The following is a 23,533-nucleotide window of genomic DNA, read 5'->3' as shown; positions in this document are numbered from 1 at the left end:
TATGTCCATTTTTAGACAAATTTGGTTCACCCACTGCCCGTCTAGGCCGGCTTTAGAACATGCTTCAGCCTTCAAGCCAATCCAACCCTACCATACCAAACCAAACTGACTGATCAGAAGGATCCTTTTCTAAAGCTTTTAACAGAATGGAAGTTCTAACTCAGTATCATTCCACTTTTGTACTATTTCATGTTATTCTGAATATTGTTGGGAGTTAACCGGTTTTGGAAAATTATCTGCTCCATCTACTGTCCGATTCAATTCCCCAAGTGCCTTTAATAGGGGTAGGGGTATTCAAGCAAAGGTAGAGTAGTCATTTCTACCCCCTATTAGAGATACTTTAAGAAAATGGACCGGATAGGATAATAGAGCAGATAAAGATTCACGTGTTGCGTAAACGTACAATCACCTCGTCATGGCTTCCTTAAAGGATTCAACTTATTTGCAAGTCCAAATAATTTTGGTTTTGTGGACCACACACACAATTCAATAATTGGTGGGAGACTTTAGTGCTCTAAACGTTGTAAAAAAAATATGATCAAAAAGTGCTACAAGGTTGAGTGCACGTTTTGAGGAAGAAGACCAATTTGATTACTTGGATTGGGTCAATTTGAGAATCATATCTATTTTGTGCCAAACATTGGATGTGGTACTCCTGCCTTCTCCCAACCTTCGACTTTTAACTCTCAAGGGGAGAGATTGTGATAATTGATTCACCTTTTTATATAAAATATTCTATAAAAATAAATGGGTGTGACATCCATGAATGAGCAATCGTATTGCATGTGTGTTTTATTGACATATAAAAATGTAATAAGAAAAAAAATAATATATATATAAAAAGCAAGAGCATTACTGGCATCTCTGAGAGTAGAATTTTCACCTTTTATGAGGGTGGGGCGATCATTTCACCCTTGGTACTGTATCTAGGCATGATCTACATCCCCCGTAGAAAAAATTTTCTCATAAAAAAAATGTAATAAAGGTGGAAGGTGTCAATTAGCCTCTCCATTGAACCAAACTTCCACAGGCAAGAGCAGCTGTATCTTTGGCTTGCAAGTGCCTCACTCCCTAACTAGCCCAACCAACTTTGGTTTGATGAATCAGAATCAAATCGGTTGAATCATATAAGTCTAAATCAAATCCAATGGACTGAACTCGATCCCGATTCCGACCAATTTCTGTGGCCATCTTTTGAATGATGTGTTTTTCTTTAAATGAGAGTTAAAAAAAAAAAAAAAAAAAAAAAAAACAAAAATAAGTAATGAGTAAACCCCATAATAGAATTGTTACACTTCTTAACTGCAAAGTTTTGGAACTTAAAGAAGACCCCTGGCTTCTGCCTCGATCTTGCCTCCTATCATACCTTAATCAAATCGAGCAAAGATAAACTTATCTTCATACAAAATCATAGTCACCCACCAGGCCTCATTAATCAATGGATCACAATTCCCAGAAAATGCAACTATTCGGGAATTCAGGGTAGGTATGCCCATGGTGTCAAAGAAAGTAACAAGCCAGCTAGAACTAGTATTACTAGACTCATCCTCTAATTAACTCAAACAAAAGGGAGAATACTGCAAATCAATGATCCATTGAGAAACATTATAAGACTAGTGCAAATAGGCTTAACACTGACACATCACTTGATTTCAATGAATCCAAATAAAATATAAGGTAATTTTTTGATGGAATGGAATAGAAGGTATTTGCCAATATACTAAAGAAACACTGGAGATCTAATTTTGAAAGATCATTGTTGCCGTGTACTTGAACTTTGTTGTGTAGTAATTAGCTTTGATGTCAACATGTTCTGTGATTCACTTTGAGAATAAAAGTATATAATTCCTAACCCCTACCCATCTCCCAAATCCCAAACATGAACCACAGCTTGTAAAATAATACATCTGGATTTGATGAGAATGTTTTCCACCAGATTCACTAGAAAAAAGGCACACTTACCTTCAATGTAGTAATTACCTCCAGCTAATCAAAGATTAAGGCTGGCATACCTCTTAGTGAAGCAATAACTCTATTGAAGACGTCAGTACATGAATCCACCTAAACAGGATGCTTGCAATTTTGAAACACCATCCATGATCCAAGTCAAAGCAATAAATTTAAAATCCTAACCCTAATACAGGCTCCTTCTAGTAAATCACAGCAAATAAAATGCAAGTAATGAAGATTAAAACAATTCCTCCCCACTCCCCCTCTCTCCTGGTTCAGCATCACTCAGAAAATCTTACACAGCCATGGTGTACACAGAAGGAACAGATGCAGCAAAAACACTCTGCCACATCTTCGACACAAACAAATTCAGAATCCTAAGCGTGCGTTAGTTTGAACAGCACCCAATTCTCTTCAATGCCGACACATCATCTTTGACATTTATCTTTTCTCCTTTGCTGGGAACAGAAGAAGCTGCTCCTTCATCACCAGTCTCCACTGCTTTCTTGCTCACAATACGGTAGATCTGGGTTAGGACCTCAGCAAATGCATTGTCCACATTTGTTGCTTCCAATGCTGATGTCTCCATGAAGTAGAGAGACTCCCTCTCAGCAAAGGATTTTCCATCATCCGTAGAAACAGCCACAAGGTGACGGAGGTCACTCTTGTTACCAATGAGCATAACAACAATGTTAGGGTCTGTATGGTCCCTCAACTCCTTCAACCAACGCTCACAGTTCTCAAATGTTGCATGTCGTGTCACATCATACACAAGCAACGCACCAACTGCTCCTCGGTAGTAAGCACTAGTGATGGCTCGGTACCTGAAAAATCAGTAAATCCATATTTTCAGCAAAGCCATTGAACCTGTATACTCACCTTTGAGTTGTGAAGGGAAGGTAAAGCAAAAGAATTATGCAGATACAACAAAAACCAGTTTGTGTAAAGCCAAACCACTACTATGGATTATGCCAAAATGCGTCGAAATGACCGAAATATGACATAAAAGCAAAAATTTCAACTCATTTCGTCAATTTCGAGCTTTCGCCTGAGAGCTCCTTAACTGCCAGAAAACCTCAATTTTTTTTGACAAAATTCTTCATTTTTCTGCTAAATCAAAGGCTTGGTTGGTGGTCAACTGTGGAACATCCACTTCAACATTTGGGGGGATGTGAAGCATCATTTAACCAACTTTTCCCAAATAAAAGGTTGTTGTGATGGACTTTAAGAGATTCTTCAGACAGAGGATGACATGATCATTAATTCATTATGTCATAGGGTCTAAAGCCAAACTACTGCTTTGGATTTTATTATTTTTATAAAATGATTCAAACATGTGCAAAAATTCTTAAATAGGCAATCCTTGAAGTTTTAGAGCAATATTTCAGGTTTTAGCCACCGAAATAGACCAAATTTCTGTGGGATTTTGACCATTTCACCAAAACATTTTCGTTTCAGTGGGATCGAAATCCCACCAAATTTTGAAATTTAGAACCCTGTCAACAGGTACCTGTTTACTGCCATACCCAACCTCATTTGGAGGGCAAGGGTGATATTTTTATGCCATTTAATCAAACGGGGAAGGTATGGGTAAGAGTCTCTTACTCTCTCAACTCACCCGTTTACAGTTTGTGTCTAGATAGGGATAGTTAGGTAATTTTGGCACATATTGATCTTATGTACATAATGTATTTATACTCTAACTCAAGGTCTAGCACAAATACCCATAACCATTCCACCTTATCCACCAAAGACACTCTTTTAAGTCTTAAGCTCATCATAGCCCATAACCCATTTAAAATCCCCAACCAAAAGGTTAAAAGAACATTTTTAAAGCTTTGCCCATTTATCCATCAGATAATGCAATGTGAAAATGAATTCCCCCATCCCTATCCCTTGGAGGGCTTGGGCAAATCCATTACCCACCCCTACCCTAACTGTTGACAGCCATACACTGACCCGTTACCAACTAGATTTCAACTAGGTGACAAAAATTAGTAATAATCATTTAATAATTGTGTAAGAGTTTATTAATATAAAGAGGGTCATGGCAAGTGAAATGTTCACAGTAATCCTTCTTTTCCTTCTCACATTTTCCACCACCTTCAAAATTAGTTAAACCACGACAGAAACACATACCACATTCTAAGACAACATAACTGATTTTCAACTTATAAATACAAGGTGGTAGAGTGTCCACCCCCTGTGTCTGCATGTGCCTATTCTCATGATTTCTACATTATTTTATATTGTCACAGAAATGAATGATTTTTTTTTTGCTACTTATCACTATTAAGCAGAGAATGAGATGGAGAAAATTCAATCATTCAATTACCATAGCCAGTCCGTCTTCCCTCAACCCCCACCCACCCCTCACCCCCCAAAAAAAAAAAAAAAACTACAACTGAATGCCACCTTTTCTGCATTAATTACAGCTATAACTTATCAAGTGGAAATGAAATTGTTGATAACATGTTTGGTGATGAGATGTTTCTGAAGTGGATGGATTCTCATTGAAGCTATGTAACAAGGATATTTCATCTCCCCAAAACAAATGTTGAACAGCCCAGACAGAAGCATTAATGTTTCTCGATTAAGCTTACACATTTCTCATGGCTCATGCTCTACACAAGCACCTATGTCCATGTCCTCATTAACAAGGTCTGAAGAACCTATTTGGATTTCAATCTGCCTCACCTACCCTGAATCTCTATTGCTAGGAAAATACCAATTTAGTAAACTCAAGGCCTTGACTCATAATAGATTCATGGTAATAATGAAATACATTGGCAGAGATCTAAGAAAATGCAAGAGCTTTACACCCGAGATCAATAGAAAGGCATGGAGTCAATCCTCTCAGCATTCTACGCTTAACTAATCCTTGTTCTACCGTATCTTTTGTTTCATTTCTTCTGGAACAACCACAAACACTTTTTTGATTATGGATCTACTACCAGAATTTCAATGCGTGATCTCAGCATTCAATGAGTATTCCCGAATAATCTAATTTTTCAAAGGCTTTCAGGGGGCAATCAGCATCAAGAGGAAACAGTCAAATGAATAAGAAAGAGACTTGACATACTTCCAACAAGATGATTATGTTTTACTTTAAATTTCCTTTGGGGTGGGGGGAGAGGTTTTCTTACCCACCCCAAGGAGGTGGGTGGGACTTGGGAGGGTTTTTTTTCTGTATGGTCAGGTGAGGTCAGACCTCCCCTCCCCCTCCCTAGACTGTTGGTTTCCTTCCGGATTAATATAACTCTGACGACACACTCAGGTCCTGAACTTTTATGGGTTTAAAAAGAAACATGGTGGAATGCATAAGATACCATTAAATCACAAAATGCAACAAGGCTAATGAAAAGGGTACAGGACTAATAACATGTAGGAAATTGGGTTGCCAATTGGATCAAATAGAACTCTCTAGACCATGCTCTATGGCAGATCCTTAAGGCTAAAAACCATACAGTAATTGCATACTTCCACCAAAAGAAAGAAGCAAAAGAAGTACACACAGTCACTGCACACAGATTGCAAGTAGCAACTAACATGTGAATACCAGAAGAATTGAAACCCAGAAACCCAAAGAAATTTTGCTTTACAAACCTTGAGCCAATTTAAACAGAATGATACTCAACATGAACTTTTAACCTATTTAAACAGATCCAACATTATCAAGGTACACTGACTGGCTTCGAACTAACCACCTCAAATTATCAGATGCCCCATAAAAGTAAGCCTTCACAAGATGCCCGATGCCCGTTCAACGAAAGCAAAAACATTACATATTAGCTAGGATTGCAGCAAGAAAGATTTATTCAACAAAAGCCAAAATATCAAAAGAATCAAAACTCAAAAACCTGAGAAAATGGAAACTTAAGTGTTGTGAATAATCCCACATCAACTAACTCTGGGACCTTATGCCTTCACATACCAGTTAGGCCTCTCCACCCAATAGCTTAAGCCTTTGTTCATGCGTCATGGTGGTTGCAGGTACCCATTAATACATACTAGAGACATAATTGAAATCTACAACTTATAAACTGCACTTCTAGTAATTTGTTTGTCCCATTAAACCTGAGCCAATGAAAACTACTAGCTACGGACACAGCCGCAGGTAATGTATTCATAGGTGGATTTCATCCCATAAAAGACTCCATCGAACATCCTGTTCTTTATGGGTATTTAAGTCAGGATCAAAGTTTAAACAGCCAGAATCTGACACAGAATCAGCCTGGAATCAGACAGAACCCTGTACATAGGTATCCGGAACAAGAAGCAAAGGTCTCCACTCTCCACAAAAATGTATTTTTTGGAATTCTTTATTCAAAATACTACAAAAGGTAAATGTTAGAGTACATGCATCTCGGTTGGAGGTCCATGGGTTTTCATGGACCTCTAAACCATGGGATTGGTTTTAAGCCAAGTGTTTTAGATTAGACACTCTTATTATTTCCTATTCCTTTTGTAATTAAGTTTCCTATTGAGTTTAGTCTTTAGATTTGGCAGATTTAGGGCCTGCATGATAACACTTCTGTTTCTGGGCCATGGTTCTATTCCAGAAGTAACTTTTTCTATTTCTATTACTGGACCAAATTTCTTGACAGATAAACATGTTTGGTAACACATAGTAAATTCTATATCTGGCCCAGAAAAGACACAGAAAAGCGTTTGTTATGCGTACGAATTTTTGTTTCTGGAACTTCAATAAATTTTCAAAAATGTCATTGCTTACCCGAAAATTTGATGGAGGTAGTGGCGATGGCAGTGGTGGTGGTGGCAGCGGTGGAGGTGATGGTGGTGCGATGGATGTGGTGGAGGCGGTAGCATTGGTGGTGGAGGAGGTGGTGATGGTGTTGGTGGAGTTGGTAATGGTGGTGGTGGTGGTGGCAGTGGCAATAGTGGCGGCAGCAATGGTATAGGAGTGGTGGTGGTGGTGGTGGCAGCGGTGGTGGCGGTGGTGGCAGTGTGGTGGCAATGGTGTAGGAGGTTGTGGCGGTGGAGGAGGTGGTGGTGGTGGAGGTGGTGGAAATGGTGAAGGTGCGGTGGCAGTACCTATTGTGTTTTTCAGGATCACCAGACAAGGAAGAAGATTGGTGGAGGGCGTGAAAAGGATGATCTCTACTATTTTGATGACTGCACTACTACGGCTGCATTTGCTACCTCTCCACTTCATTGGCATTACCAGTTGGGACATCTTTCCCTTTCCAAGCTTCAACAAATGGTTCCTAGTTGCAAGAAAATTTCTTGTCTTGAGTGTGAAGCTTGTGAGCTTGGGAAGCATCACCATACTTCATTCCCATCTCGTGATGTTTCTCGTAGTTCTACCTTGTTTTCTTTATTTTACTCCGATGTGTAGGGTCCATGTCGTGTCAATACTCAATTAAGGTTTGTTTATTTTGTTAACTTTGTTAACGATCGCTCTTGTATGACCTGGTTATATCTGTTAAAGGATCATACTGAATTTTTTTATCTATTTTAAAACAGTTTTATTCTGAAGTTAAAACTCAATTTGGTGTGAATTAAAATTTTTATTATAGATATACCTTAGAATATACTCAACGTGAAATATCTGATTTTTCCTATGCGCATGGTATGATATATGATATATCAAACTAGTTGCTCTTATAACCTTCAACAGAATAGTATTGCTGAACGGAAAAACGGCACTTGCTTGAGGTTGCCTATACCATGATATTTCACATGCATGTTCCCAAATATTTGTGGAGTGATGTCGTTCTCACTGCTTGTTATTTAACTAATCGTATGTTGTCTACTATTCTTGGTAATCAATCTCCGTTCTCTGTTGTTTTTCCTGATGTTAATCTATTTTGTTTGCCCCCACGGGTGTTTGGTTGTCTTAGCTTTGTTCTCAATCTTCGCCCTGGTCTTGATAAATTATTCCCCCATGCTATCAAATGTGTTTCTTGGCTATGCTCGTACTTAGAAAGGTTATAAGTGTTATGATCCCATTACCCGTCAATATTTTGTCAATGCTGATATGACCTTTGAATCTACACCATATTTTTCTATTGAGAAATCAGATAGATGCTAATGTCTTAATGCCTCGACTTCCAATTCTCATACCCTTCAGTGCTCTAGCTAAGTAGTTGCAGCCTTGCAAGTCTACAGGTGCCATCCCAAGTCTACTTCCACGCTGATCCTTTGCAACCACCCTCTACTTCATCAAACATCTTGTTTGGGGTTCTTCAATTTCTTAACTTTCTCATTGCTCTTCAAAAAGGTATTCCTTTTTTATACTCAACAATCTCGCATTGCTTACCATGTGTCTCAATTTGTTACAGTATATCATCTTCCACCTTTACTTCGCAACTTTGCTTTGTCTTTATCTATTGTAGTTCTACCTACTATGTATCAAGAAGTCTTATTGCATTCAGGTTGGAAACATGCTATGGATGCTTTGTTGGATCGTCAGACTTGGACTCTTACTTACTTTCCGGAAGAAGATTGTGAGGTGCCGCGAGGTGTACATAGTCAAATATCTTCCTAATGGTTCCATTGAGCACCTCAAAGCTCGGTTGAATGCAAAGGTATGGTGTTGATTATTTTGAGACTTTCTCACTAGTGGCACAGCTTAATTTTGTACGAGTTTTTATCTCCTTAGAAGTGAATCTTGATTGACCTCTGTTTTAGATCGATATCAAAAATGTGTATCTTTATGGTGATCTTGAAGAATAGATTTATATGGAGCAACCTCCAGGGTATTATGCCACTCAAGGGGAGAATGTGTCCAAGGTATGTCGTCTTCACAAGGCTATATATGGGCTGAAATAGTCTCCACAAGCCTAGTTCGATAAGTTTAGTAAAGTTATTGGTGAATATGGGTTCACTCAATGCATCCCCGATCACTCTGCGCTCGTACGTCGTTGGGGGAACAAGGTTGTGATCCTTGTTCTGTATGTTGACCATAACATAATTCCAGGTAATTACTCTTCTGGTATTGAAGAGGTTAAGGCATATCTCCATCAACATTTTCTGATGAAGGACCTAGGAGTACTCAAGTATTTTCTGGGCATTGAAGTTGTTCGTTGCATGAAATGTGTCAATTTGTCTCAGAGGAAGTACGTTTTGAACCTTCTATTTGAAACCGGTATGTTAGATTGTAAGCCTGTTGACAACCCAATGGATCCAAATTTGAAACTTGGGGTGAGTGATGGAAAAGATTTTGAGGATAAACATCAATGCATAAGACTCGTTGGAAAGCTTATTTATCTAATTCACTCGTCTGGATATTTCCATTGATGTTGGAGTCATCAGTCAATTTATAGAGAGTACTAAGCATGCTCACTGGCAAAGGTCTCATTTATCTTCGTCATGGTCACACTGATATTGTGTGTTATTCTAACGCTGATTGGGCTGGAGCTGCCAATGATCGTTGATCGACCACTGGATATTGTATATTTATTGGTGGTAATCTTGATTCTTAGAGGAGTAAGAAGCAAGCTACTGTAGCTAAGCCGAGTGCAGAGGTTGAGTATAGGGCTATGGCTCATACTACAGCTGAGTTGATGTGGTTTTAAAGTCTCTCCTACAAGAATTGGGTTTTATAGTTTCTAACCAATGAAGATGTATTGTGATAAACGATATAATTTATATTACTAGCAATCCAATTTTTCATAAGAGGACCAAGCATATTAAGGTTGATTGTCACTTTATGAGAAACCCAGTTATCAACATCGATAATCAACTTGGAGATGTGTTTACAAAGGCGTTGTTTCGGCCTGCCTTCCTTGATAGTTGTTCCAAGCTGGGTAAGGGAGATATATATACTCCAACTTGAGTGGGGAGAATTAGAGTACAAGTATCTTGGTTGGAGGTCCATGGGTGTTCATGGACCTCTATACCATGGGATTGGTTCTTAGCTAAGTGTTAGGTTGGACTCTTTTATTATTTCCTATTCCTTTTGTAATTAAGTTTCCAATTGTGTTTAGTCTTTAGACTTAGCAGATTTAACTGCTAAGAGTTATATTCTTATTGTAATTCTGGTTCAGTTTTAATATAAAAGAAATCTTGGCTAGTGCAATAGAAACCTGGTTCTAGTTCTCTAAGGTGCTAATATCATTACAGTAAGTTCCAATGATTTTCTGTTATTTACCGACAAAAAGAAGGGGGAAAAGGACAAAAATGAAGATCAAAGTGCTTGCATAGAAGATTCCAAAATAGGTTGCAGCAATTGGCATTAATCGGAATCGGGGTCGGCCAATTCTGCTGATGGATGATCCAAGTCCATGACGATTCTGCTGATGGTGTAGATGAGCCTAAAAGGTTCCAGTCATTCCTGGCATTTTATCCATCCATTCTTAAAGCTGAAACAAACCTTTGTAAACTGAAAATTTACACATACAGAATAATTTAATTAGCAAAAACCCTCATGCAACAACATATACCCCGTACCACCTATATCTTTTCCCTGATCTACCCCAACAGATTTGGAGCTATCACTTCATTGATTAACCAATACAGGTTTGAAATTGTCACTTCAACTCAATTAAAGCATCTGGCTTGCGTTATAACCTATCCCTTCTTTGATTAACCCCATACCAATTAAACAATAGAACAAAAGTCATTTTGATCCCAAGAGATGGAGAACATGTCATAGGGCTTCAACAACAACTACGTTTTGATAGTTTTCCAACTAGTAAATCAGCTTAATGCCTTAATATCAAGAGAAGATGTAGTGGAACAAACTTCACACTTAATCATGGATACATAATTGGAAAACGCATATGGTTGTTATCCAAGTCCATTTACAGGCATGAATTCTCTTCATAATATTCATAAATTACATGAATGACCTCAGTACTATTTACATATATCTCCCACACAAAAAAAACTTTTTGGAGCATAAGATTGATAGTCAATCATTCCCTTAAAATGTCCTAAACACATCCATATGCATGAAGATTCAGTTAGTTTGATGTCAAATATAATTTTACTGTATGAAATGGAAAGAGATTGCAGTCTTCAAAAACGTTTGTCCACCCATGAGACATCCATAAAACTTAATTATTGTACAATGTGAGAAGGAGGGGTTTCTTTTAGCAAACAACACAAAAGCCTATACACCAAATTGTTTAAGCCAATTATATCAATAAATCTAATTTTTCATTAATGAATCCTAAAATAGTAAAAAACCTTTGACTCTTCCAGGAATTAAAACTCTAATCACTACCATGGTCTCAGACCTTCTTCTACCTTAACCAATAATGCTGCACTCTTGGACTTGTGAGATTTTTCATCTACATAAGTGATAAGCATCTAAAAGATGCTACCATATTGAATAGAGGGCATTTTGGTCCAAATGCCAAAATAAACCTGGCAGGAAATAGGGTTTTTCGGTTACCAATAGTACAATCTGTTTCTGGCTCTTCTTTGGATTAAAGAAAAAAACAAGATTTTTTTACGATGGAGAAAGTAAGAATATGAAATCCTGCCTCACTGGGAATAAAGATCCCTTCATCAGACCCAACACTACCATATAGAGCTACCCAATTCACAGATTACATCTCACAAAGGAAGACTGATTCTATAGCACATCCTTGCCCTCGTGACTCCTTGTTTAGTTAGGGCATCTGCCATCTCATTAACACATTTCAGATTTCCAATGGAATGAGCAATTAAAACATAATGCGAACTCTTGAACAACTCTGAAAACATGGGATTACAGCCCACATTCTCTACCCACTTAATATATCCCCGAAATTCTCTTTTACAGTACATGATCAAAGTTCAAAGCATCTATACTCATCACATGTTCCAGTCCCATATTCTATGAAAGCAGCCTTACTCTGTTGAGATCATGGTTTTCAAGGCGTCGCATTGATTTTTTCCCTCCTCCAAAGCCTAGGGTCGCCTAGACACTGACAACTATGGTTGAAATTTCCCTTCCAAGTGGGCCTGAATGTGTGCACGACTTCTGGATCCCTCCTATGATCTCCGGTCAAACCCCCACCACATATCCACTATGCAGTCTAACTAGTCCCCCAATTCTGGATCAAAGGGTACATATATCCTTCCCACATGAAAAACTTATCCTCAGATAGCTTGTTCAGCTTGAAGAACAGTAAATGATAAACCATATTTTACAGAACCCAAATAGGTATAGGAACAACCCAGTGTTATAGTGTTAAGTCACAATAAGAAATGTTTAACAGATGTATCCATATTGAGTGCCTAGGGACCACATGTAAGAGACTGCTGTGCAAGCATGAATCTGTAGCAACAAATTAGAGTAAGTGAACCGACCAAAAGAAACAACATAGCAAGTGGGATTATTAAATGTTTGAGAGGTGCACAATGGAAACGAAAGAAGAGAATCTTCATGCATGAAAGAACAAACTACAGTCACAGAGAAGATGACTTTTTCCAAGGGAAAGTGCAATGATAAAAGATAGAAGATATGGCTCAGGAATGCAATATTGAAGAATTCGACAGGAATTTTTTTAGTCTTCTTTTACTGTACAAGAAAGAGGGGACCAAATTTTTCATAGATCTAGAAAGACAGAAACAATTAGAGCTGAAGAAACGGCACAGAAAAAGTAAGGTGAATATGTAAGGAACAGGAATCATGAAGATCATGAAATGTTTCTAAGGAGACTAGCGAACAGAACACCCAAACTGGGAGTAGGTTCTAGAGTGACTGTGTCATGAAAGAAGGGGCCCAAACAAGAACACCCTATCCAAGAATGGCTAAGAGGAAAGAGATAGAGGAGTATCCACTCTAGATTCGCATGATAGGACAAAAACCTAAAATGTTGAAGAAGTTAATATAAATCGAAGGACTGACCCTTCACACACAACAAAAGAAACTTCTCCTTCAATTATAATTTAGAAGATGGCCCCATATGAAATGATTCCATAGATGACCTTACCTCAACTACGTTTTGACACTAAACCCTATACGAAATCACAAACAGAAGCTAGGGATAGATTTTCAGTAAGTTTAATCATGACCGTTTGTTGATTTTGGTGCTACTTTGACCAACTACCACATTTAATTGAGAATTAAGCACCTCTCAACCTTTGGTACTGCAAGAAATAGAAGAAGTGTGATGCTCAATTAAATCATAAACCAAAGAAAGTCATTTAGGATCCATCTGATTGCAAAGGAATTTAAGGGAAGGGAGTGAAATCAAATCAAATCAAAATAGAAACTTTTGTAATCATTAATTCATTACCTAACATGATTGTTTAACTAACTCTAAAACATTCCAATCTAGTATTAAATTTTACTTTACTTTGCAATCAAATCCTTTTGATTTGGAATGGAAAATAATGATTGCATATGCAAAATATAATTATCAAATATGGTAAGAGTTCTAAGTAGATTACACAATCATGAACTTTCTTTCTTTTTTTTTAATTCAATTTCACTTCCCTTCCCTTTATTTTACTTGCAACCAGACCAAACCAGAAGGCATTAAGGCCATAAATAGAATCCCACAATGTACTAGAATACAGCCATTAAGGAATACATATCATATCAGGACAGAGAACAGAAAGGATATATTACTTTTAACGTTGGTAAGCAAGGATTTTCCGGACATGCAAAGCAAAAGAGAAAGCAGCCAATCAGATAGACAAGCAGACAAACAGTTTAAAAATAACATCAATGTTATTCATTCTTCGAACATCAAGGTTGAAACCACAAAGAAGCAGCAATATACAAGGTCCATGCATCCCACATGAAGAAGATGAAGAAGACACGTTGCTATAAATGAATATTTATGGCGCTTCAAAAGCGGCACTTACTACCTCTATCACAAACATAATGAAGTAAACACAAAACTACAGTCTTAAGGAAAAACGACCTAGTCTCCACAGAAAAGAGTCTCATATATAGAGGCTTAGGAGAAAAATTAATCGTGCTCAACGCATAAAGTTTTAATTTTTCCTCTGTCAAGCACATGAGACAAACAAGACATCAACAAGAGTTGAAAAAGGTCAAACACAGATCGAAATAAATCTAAACGTAATCTAGCTAAAGAGGAGACTATCTGAAGAACAATAAAAATTAAAAAGAAAAGCCACCACATTTAGTATTCTTCAGGGTCCAGATCTCTAACAATCAAAACGATTTCTGTATTCAACTCAACTTCCCTATTCCTACTGAACTAATAAACTCAGTAGAGAAAGAACCAGCAAAGAAGATATGTGACAAAGAAAGCAAGCAACTCAGTGTCATCAACTAGCCAGATCAGAAAATCTGAACTTCAAGGGAAAAGAAATACCTCTCTTGGCCAGCAGTATCCCAAATCTGAGCTTTGATGACCTTGCCATCCACGTTCAAGCTCCTAGTCGCGAACTCCACACCGATCGTAGACTTGGACTCAAGACTGAACTCGTTTCTGGTGAACCTCGAAAGCAAATTCGACTTCCCTACCCCAGAATCTCCGATCAAAACCACTTTGAAGAGATAATCATAGTCGTCTTCAGCTCTATAGCCAGCCATCAATTACCTTTTGCTTCTACTACTACTCTTTCTCTGCAAATCTACAAAACGATAGCAGAGAAACTAAGGAAAGAAGAAGAAATTTGGGCTTAATCTCTTCAAACAAAGCCTGAGAACTCAAGGAAATTTCGACTTGTAAAAGGAAAACGTTTGCCTTTTTCTATGAGAGAGGAAATTAAAGATGGTTGTCGGCTTGGCTGGATTCGAAATCGAGAAATGATACCGAAAGAAGAGGATGTTTTTCAAAGCACAGGTATCAAGAGGAAAGCAAATTGTGAATTGACATGAATGGATTTTCTAGAAAGGCAGCCGAAAGAATGTGAAATGGAAGGAACGAAGCGTCTTTTAGTAATTTCGCTTAGGGTTGTTTTGGTAACTTGAAGCGTGGGACTTTGGAACATCGGTCCTAGACCCGAGAAGCGTTTTCGGTGGTGACGTGTGGATTTAGCCAATTGCGGCGATGACTTACAAAAACTTTCCTCTTTGATAGGTACTATTGAAGCGGTGGTCAAACCAACCAACTATAGGGCAGTTTCAATCTGGTTGGCCCACGGTTCAGTTTGGTTTATTGAATGAACTCATGGTCCAATTTTTTTGTTTTCTTTTAGTACCATAGCCATTTTGGGACCTTTTCCTTGTACAATATCTATTTTAGAAGATCTATCGTAGAAGATCAATTCTTGCTTTGAATTTGAGCCAACTTTAAGGCCACCTTCTTTGAGGTAAGGGGGGGTGTCAAACGGGCATGGTTTGAGGTATCGGATCGGATTGGTCGATTTTGGTTGGATGGGATTGCTATCGGTTGAGATCGATCTTGATATTAATCCGATCCAACTGTACAGGCAGGATAAAAATGTAAAAAAATATTTTGTTATAAGAAAATAGGGATAAAGTGTCATATTTGCCCGAATTTGGATCATCCTGGTTTAAATCGATCGATCCGATTCAATCAATACCAAGATCACAAACCATACAAACAAGACGGTTTAGGGTAACTGGGATAGTTTCTTATTGGTTTCAAAATTAGGATTCGATCATGTTTAATAATGGGACGGTTCGATTCTGATTCTTTAATGATCTTAGATATTTAAGAGTTTTGGGTTCTTAAAGTCTCGCACCTGTCATGAATCATGGTGTTCAAAGCTTAGTTTTGGACATATAAGCAAGTTGTTTTTAGGTAGATGATTTATTCTTAATTGGATACCGTTGGGATTTAGAATAAGAATTTAAAAAAATTATTTGAACGAGTCCATTTGATTTGAACAATAGATATCGTTGGAGAGACAAATGGGAAATCTCTCCTTGTTGCGCCACCTGTTAATCTTAGCCGCACTACATAAACCGTTATAGAGCCAAAGAATTAAGTTAGTAGCACTTGCTTCAGCTGACTTGCGTCAACATATTAAAAAATCGATTTTCCTTCAATCAGGCGACCGAGAATCCATTCGTCTAAGACAAAAGGGAATAATTATCACCTTCAATTTATGGGTACGTCCAATTCCTCCAATTCCTATAATAGGGGGAGTGGATTCCACCTTGGGTAGTGTTTTCAGGCAGAGGGTAGGGTGATCATTTTCATTCCTATGTGAAGAATTGGAAGAATTGAAAGAGGCAACGAATTGGAGGGGATAACATTTGGGACAAAAGGATGGCCAGGAGTGAGTATCAAAAGGGTATTACGAGAATTAAACTAAAACCTTATAGGAGTTTGTGAACTTTAAGATGGATTAGTAAACCTTCATCGTGCAGTAAAAGAAAATCCTTCTCTTACAAATAAAAGGGGAAATTTGCCTTCACAAGTAAGATGGAGAGTCAACGGTCAACCACCATCTTAGGATCATTAATATCTATCCTAAGATCGCAATACTATCCATGCCCCTCCGTGTCCCTTGTCCGTGGGTGCAGGAAACCTCGGTCCAAAAATGGCTTTCATGGCTTCATCCCTTCCTAACTTAATTTTAGCCATCTATCTTTCACATAATTAAATCTCAAAATATTTGGACAAAATACTCAAAGAAAAAATTTTCCAAATATTTAATCATATGCTAACTGGGTTTATGTTTATACATTTATAATGCATTTAGGAGTATATATGCACGAGAGCCAAATTGATCTATTATTACACAAAGGGTAGTGATTGGTTCACTACCCTTTTGTGTGTGTGTGAAAGAGAGAGAATTCCAAAAGCACATGCTTAGGCACTAAGCTCGGTCACCCTTTAAGATTAACTTTTAAGGCGTGACAAGAGAGGAAGGGATTAAAAAACAGGTCTGGATCATTTGAAAAAACCAAATAATGATGGTAAGGGAAAGCTAGGTCCGAGGAATTACAAAGAAGAAGGGATTAGAAAACAGGGCGGGGGGGAAGAAAAATAAATAAGAGTCACAATTAGTGCTTTGGTCAATATACAAACACAAACCGGAAACAATTAATGTGTAGGTTTAAGACCTTCTTTACTAATTAATTAAAATATAGCAGCAAGGGTTGCAGCCATTCTAACATGATTCGATTCTCTTTATGGAGTCATGGTTGACAATGAATCATTCTAATTTTTAATCCATATATTCACTACCACTTTCACAAGCAGATTCCATTCAGTAGTGGAAGGGAAAAGGGCATCTAAGGCATATTCAGCGGGGAGGGAAAAGCATCTAAGTTCAACTTGATATAGAGGAAAGGGATCAGGCCCTACGTGCTTAAAACAGATCTTTGTCTAGATCTCAATGTGTGGTTCACTAGTTCAGATTCCAACTTAGATCCAATGTCATTTCATGTGTGTGTGTGTGTGTGTGAGAGAGAGAGAGAGAGAGAGTGCTAGCATACACTCCCAGGCTGCTCAGAGAACCTTTTCCTTATATTTTCGCATCATCTTATTTCTGTAAGTTGATGAAACTATTCTTATTGGTTCACACACTAGGATATATGAAGACACACTCAAGGTCCTGGGCAACGAATGTTGAGCTATAAAACCCTATTACTCCCAACAGCAATAGCTCATTTCGCCACTTATATCAAATGTGTCTTGAGTTATCTCAGAGCCACTTCTACCCTTGGCATTTTCTTTGATTGGTCATCTATCTATTTGTAATCCATTCTTTCTCTGATGCAGATTGGACCAGTGACCTACATTGGAGTTCTACCAATGGCTTATGTATTTTCTTTGGCAGACATCAAAGAAACAGTCTACAGTTTCTCAGTCGAATACAGAGGCAGAGTACAAGTCTCTTGGACACACACAGCTGCACATATTTGATGGATACGAAAATGCTTACTTGAGCCAACCTTCACGTGCCTAGACACATGACCGCTCGAAGTTACCGCTCAGCCCCCAATGAACTAAAAAATCTCATTCAGGCAAATGCTCTTGCACACACTCTTATTCTTTAGGTTTTTTCATCCTCTATATATAATAACAAGGTTCACAGAAACCATCTTCCTTTGTCCAAATTTACATACGCCATCTAATTCCTTTAAAAATCATAATAGTTGGAAACAAATTATTTACATCATACTAAGCATATAACTTTAGAGAAACAACCAGTGACCTGATTCTCTAGTACTTCATTGATAAAGGGTGGTGCAAAAGAACACCAGTTCAGTCTCTACCGCCCTCGACCACTATAGGAAAGTATTGTTTCCTCCAGCTGCATCCAATAGCCCAGAAAAAAAATTGTTAGAACAAGCAACTGGCAATCTCTAGTCAATTTAATCTAAATACACCAGTAAATAATTAACTAACTAACTAATTCCTTGAGACAGCCCCATTAAAATTGTTCTTAAAAAGGTTAAAATCTCAAAAGGCTCAAGGAAGTTCCTTAATAAACCAATTCCCAGAACACAATCAGACCAGTATTTTGGATTTGTAACTCATCTAATACACAACAGATATGCAGAAAGGTTCAGCCTGTGGACCAAATCAACAATGAGATCATGGATTGAAAGTTCAAAACCCTCTCCAATTGGCTTACAAACAAGCCAACTTTCCTAGATCTATAATGGGCCGCAACCATGTTCAATTTCATGGATGATGAGACAAGTCAAGACAGGCTTAGTTCACTTCAGGCATGGCTAATTTAAATTCTGTATGTTATCTATTTTCAGTAGACACATTAAAAATTTAAAATAATAAAGATAATTGTAATGTTACCATTTCCTTCCGATGATTTGTGTCATCGTAAGGTATGGCATTAAATAAAGCAGTATAGCAGAACAAGACCAGCATAGATGATCCCAAATAGTTAGACTAGGAGCCACAAGACTTAGTGAGTTGAACTGAACTGATGACTTTGTGCCATGGGATTTATGCAGTTAAATCTAAAACAAAAGGCATTAGAATAATCACAATGATTAAAAAGGGTAAAGTTTGTTGTAAATGAAATTAATCAAACTTATTCAATCTAAAATCTAAATAACTTCCTTTGTAGTTATATCACAACATCTTTCAGCTTTATTAAAAAGGTACTGTTTGAATAGAATCTCAAATTCTGCCTTGGGCTTTTCCCTCTTGATCTTTCTGCTTTATAAAACCTTTACCTTGCATCAAAGGTCACCTACTACATCTATTAACAGTTAGCGCTGAAAAAAATCCAATATATAGAATAGACAAACTAATTCCATATAAATAAAGCAGAAAAAATACCATCATAGAGTTCCATGTTGAGCTACATTCAGATAAGTAGTAAACATAAGGCAAGTTTGGAATTTCTGAAGGGGCAGTTGAGGATAGGGCCCACATGGCTGAGAGGAATGGCCAAGCTTCTTAACAGGTCCCACCTAGATGACCTCTAGTCCTCTAAATGTCAATCTATTTAAATGAGCATCAATTCATTATCATTTATTTCGCATGTTTTGACATCCCAAAAGAGTATTAGGGATTGGATGGTTATAGTTATCCTACTGACTCAGTATTAGCATAGATGCCCAATGTAGACATGTTGACTGGTAGGCTGGACACCTCCCCCCCCCCCCCCCTTGCATGAGGCACATCCTTACCACACTGTAACCACTGTATATATATGATTCTTTGGTTCGTCTGCCAAAAAACAAAAACTGTCTTTGGGTAATTTATATTTTCTCTTTTAAGAACCTTGTCAAAAGAACATAAAAAACATTATCAATCAAGGAAGAGAAAAGGTGGGGGGGGGGGGGAAGAGGGAATTTTTTAGATATGTTCATATTTTCACAAAAATTAGAAGTCCAGAAAAAACTACAAAGGCACATCATTGTATTACCTGAATAATGGTGTGGAATTTAGCTCGCAAACGCTGGTATTCATTATTGATCTTGTTTAGAGCCCGGATACACCTAAAAGTGTAACACATACAAGAAGGATATTACTGGGAGGATCCCTGATGTTCTGTATTTATGACAAACAAAATATATGAGAATTTTGACCACCACTGCAAAGGAGTTTGCTCACATGGGCTCCAATGCATTGTGGGGCCTCCATTGTTGGATCCAGGATGGTTGAGCCGGGGTGCCATGTAATTTATGCCCAAAAAAGCATAGTCATGCAAACAGACCAGCCTATTTATGATCAGGCAGGTTCTAGTGTCAGGGAAAAATTTAAAAATAAAATATAAGAACATTTTAGTTTAATTTTGCATAATAAAACATCTTAATCAGGCTACCGTGTGGGCTTGTGTGGCTAGGCACGTTTGAAGGGTCACCAGTCAGCCCCAGAGAGGGGGGAAGACAAAATTGGGATAAAAGCTAAGGGGGATATACTAGCCCGTCAGGTCAGGACTCATACCCAAGCCAACAAACCCATATGATGGAAGGAGATGGGCAGGTTAAAAAGGGTGCACCAGGAAAGAGTCCATAATTTCCACTTCCATAATAGGTCTGCTTCCTATACAACAGATGAGGAAGACATGTTAGAGGAAGTGTGCTATTTGAGCTGGCTCAGCTGGTCAACCCTTCAAGCCACATTCTGCTGGAAGCAAGATATAGAATAGTTCTATCTCTTGAGACTGAAGTGCCATCTTTTCAAGGTCAATGATATAAGGGAGCATCATAGTCTTTCCTCCATTATTTCAGAACTTCATCTTTGAAGTACGGAAAACCTCTGTGTTCAAGTTCCTTGGGAGAACAACAAGGGATGCACACCATTACATTAAACTCATGAAAGATGCAGTTCAAGGGGAAGGAATTTGACATTAATAAATACACAGGATTAATATTCCACGGTGCCTGGATTAATCAGATTCATCAAACAGTAAGGTACTAAGGTGTAAACAAGCATATTTTGTATATGGGGAAGGAAGTCTTCTGATCTGCAACATTTGGTTATTAAACAGAAGGGACATAAGGAAAATGTGTCGACTGCAGTCATGATATCTCAACTAGCCCCATAATATAATTTTAAGTAATAGAATGTAGACCACTTAGAATTCCATCTTAGAGGTATTGAACCCCAAAAAAGTACAAGTCCACTACTTATTTCATTAACAATCAAAGATTGGAGAAGTGCCGATGGAAAACTTCACTATTCTCCAACAGAAGTTTTTACAATCTAGTGTAATACAACCATGCCATTCTAAGATATGAATTAACATTACTAGTTCAGTACTCATTCTCTGATTTACTACTACAAGAGAATAGGGTTCAATATTGAAAATACAGAGAATATCCAAAAAATTTGAAAAATTATACATAAAATATAAAGAACAAAGAAAATATTAACAATTGTACTGAAATTATGGCACCTTAGCAATGTATTATAACTACAGAAGGCACTTATAGGTGAAAAAACTCTGTAAAGCTTAGAGAAAAATATTGACAACTAAGTGATAAGAATAGGAACTTCTTACCCCTCCTTATAATTGGCATCACAAGCTTGGCGAAGTTCATCGCAGGCGTCTCTGACGAGCTGAGCCCCAATACTGTATCACCAAATACAGAACACCAAGTAAGATAGAGTTTATAATTATGATCTGGTAGGATATGTAAAACCATCTCTCCTTCATTGTTCAAATGCCACTTAAGAAATTTCGAGGCCAGAATGAACCAAATCAGATGTTTTCAGGCATCTAATTAAGTAGATTCTTTTAATTTGATTAAAATATGCAAAAGGTTCAAAGGGCTACTCTTTGCTGGAAGTTTCTTCTGTACCATTTGTACTTTGTTGAAATTCTTTAAACAAAATCTTTTTTTTTTAGGTATGAAAACATAATGCCTAATATTGGTCAGACAAAGTATCAATTACACAAGATTTTGTCAACTCTTTAAATTGATAATTATCAGAAATACCATAGAAGCTGCTAATGATGCAATTACAAAAAGCTCAATGACTATGGATTACAAGGGGGGGAGGGAATGATATATCAAGAATTTCCACTGAATCATCAATGGTTTTTTTTTGTTTTTTGGTAGAAAAACATCAATGGTTAGCAGAGGAAAAATGAACCAAAACATTGAACATCATAGGCTTCATAGAATATGACTATCAGATTATTAGGACAGAAAATCAGCATCTTTAACTTATTTCCTTTCTTCCTACAGATATGCATGTGGCATATATGCCAAAGGATGGGGCAAAAAAGATGGTTCTCACCTAGGAGATCTGGTAAATCAGTAAACGACCCAATGCATGATAAAAACCATCAGACTTCTTTTTTAAATACATGGCATGTACCATTTTCTGTCTGAACATGAACGAGAGATCAATCTAAATATATAGTTGTGAACAAACAACCTATTGGGAAAACCTTTTATTAAGTTAATCCCTGAGATTTGTCACCTTGTTAGTCCTGAAACTTCTGGATGTCAGATGCTAAACATATAAAATTCAATAGCACACATACATCTTTAAGAATTTCTCATGCATTTTCTTATTTAGTTGGACTTGAAAAAGATGCCATTCAAGCTCACTTTACAATACTTGGTTGGACAATTAACCTGCATATTACCTTGAGCTGCTCCCTTTGAGCTGGTGAACATATGAGAACATCCCTTGGAAATCAACCACTCGTGCACTCCTTCCAATGGATTAAACACAAACAAAACTAAATTAATAAACCAGTCAGTTAAGTCAAACACCACCAAAAGATGTAAGGAGGGGAAGTACAGATATCTGTTCAATTCCATAATGATCTTTCCAGCGTCCTGGATGAACAACTTGATCACATCAGTTACAAAGGAAGGATTGCTTTCATCCTGCAATGCTTGAAGCTGAGCAAATTGGAGGTCCAATATTCCCTGCATTACATAACATGAACAAGTATCACCAACAAACGTAGCCAAAATTTTGAGAATACCCTCCAAAATCAAAGAATTTGTCTAACTAAATTCAACACTTTCATCATACAAGCTTAATCAAAAGCCCACTTATTATTTAAAAAAAGAAAGAAAAAACAGAGAACAAGCGAAAACAAAAGAAAACATCCAATGCCCATGAATGCTAAAGAAGAAACTCGAGCAACAAAAGGGGTGGGAGAGACAGAGTAACAAACCCAATAACTTGCAGGAAAAACTTCAAATCTGTAAACCATAGAACCATAGAATGCGAAACAAAAATGAAGAGAAGGGTAGATACTTTCCAGAATAAGCTCCAGAAAGACAGAAGTTCTTCTTAACGAGGGGGGATAGATTGGTTACCTCGTCGTACATGGACTGCACGAAACTCTTAAGCACTTGTTTGCAACGCTCAGCCATTTTTTCCAACACTTCAAACGAAGCTGAAAAGAAGATGAAAGAGCAAAAGAAAGAGACGATGAACAAAGAAAGCAGTGAGAATTGGTTGATTTATAGTCGCAAATTTTAGGACAACGACAGAGGACACATTTTTCTTTTTAAGGGAAAATTCGTTTTCGTTTTTCGAGTATTTAAGAACTGCCAAAAGTTTTGATTCTCGAAAGATTTTGGGGCTTTGGACACCACCATCACCTCCTCACCACCACTCCCTCTCCCCCTCTCCCTTTTTTCAAATTGATAGTTATTAAACCGGACTTTTCGGTCGGACCATTTTCGCAATAATACGGTTCGACCGGTTTCCCATGATACAATCTCACACCAAGATTTTACTTGTCCCAAATCTTTGACTTTGATCCGGTTGGTCACTTAAGAGTCAATCCGACCAAAAAAACCAGATGATTCATTGGGTTCTTCGGA

At 37.6% G+C, this 23,533-nt stretch overlaps 2 protein-coding genes across 2 annotated transcripts; both read right to left on the bottom strand.

Annotated features, from left to right (window-relative positions):
• Positions 1 to 2,021: 2,021 nt before the first annotated feature.
• LOC122652301 (ras-related protein RIC2) lies at positions 2,022 to 14,465 on the bottom strand. Its single transcript, XM_043846006.1, has 2 exons — positions 14,202 to 14,465; positions 2,022 to 2,774 (listed from the first exon to the last, which is right to left on the bottom strand). Exons 1-2 carry the CDS (start codon positions 14,420 to 14,422, stop codon positions 2,339 to 2,341), a joined length of 657 nt encoding a protein of 218 aa, XP_043701941.1. The 5' UTR covers positions 14,423 to 14,465; the 3' UTR covers positions 2,022 to 2,338.
• A 3,378-nt stretch (positions 14,466 to 17,843) lies between these two features.
• On the bottom strand, positions 17,844 to 23,165 carry LOC122650050 (histidine-containing phosphotransfer protein 1-like). The gene is made up of 6 exons (XM_043843347.1): positions 23,021 to 23,165; positions 22,491 to 22,621; positions 22,333 to 22,401; positions 21,235 to 21,306; positions 19,654 to 19,726; positions 17,844 to 18,066 (listed from the first exon to the last, which is right to left on the bottom strand). Exons 1-6 carry the CDS (start codon positions 23,075 to 23,077, stop codon positions 18,025 to 18,027), a joined length of 444 nt encoding a protein of 147 aa, XP_043699282.1. The 5' UTR covers positions 23,078 to 23,165; the 3' UTR covers positions 17,844 to 18,024.
• Positions 23,166 to 23,533: the final 368 nt, after the last annotated feature.

This window comes from Telopea speciosissima, chromosome 2, assembly GCF_018873765.1.
Source record: "Telopea speciosissima isolate NSW1024214 ecotype Mountain lineage chromosome 2, Tspe_v1, whole genome shotgun sequence".
Taxonomy (NCBI): Eukaryota; Viridiplantae; Streptophyta; class Magnoliopsida; order Proteales; family Proteaceae; genus Telopea; species Telopea speciosissima.
Note: the sequence above shows the minus strand (reverse complement) of the source record. Positions and strands in the feature narration are given on the sequence as shown.

Coding starts and splice junctions, on each gene's coding strand:
- LOC122652301 (XM_043846006.1), bottom strand. CDS start 14,422: ATGGCTGGCTATAGAGCTGAAGACGACTATGATTATCTCTTCAAAGTG. Junction 2,775..14,201: donor GATACTGCTGGCCAAGAGAG/GTATTTCTTTTC, acceptor CTGATTTTTCAG/GTACCGAGCCATCACTAGTG.
- LOC122650050 (XM_043843347.1), bottom strand. CDS start 23,077: ATGGCTGAGCGTTGCAAACAAGTGCTTAAGAGTTTCGTGCAGTCCATG. Junction 21,307..22,332: donor CTCAAAGGGAGCAGCTCAAG/GTAATATGCAGG, acceptor TTGGTGATACAG/TATTGGGGCTCAGCTCGTCA. Junction 18,067..19,653: donor AATTCCACACCATTATTCAG/GTAATACAATGA, acceptor TATTGGATGCAG/CTGGAGGAAACAATACTTTC.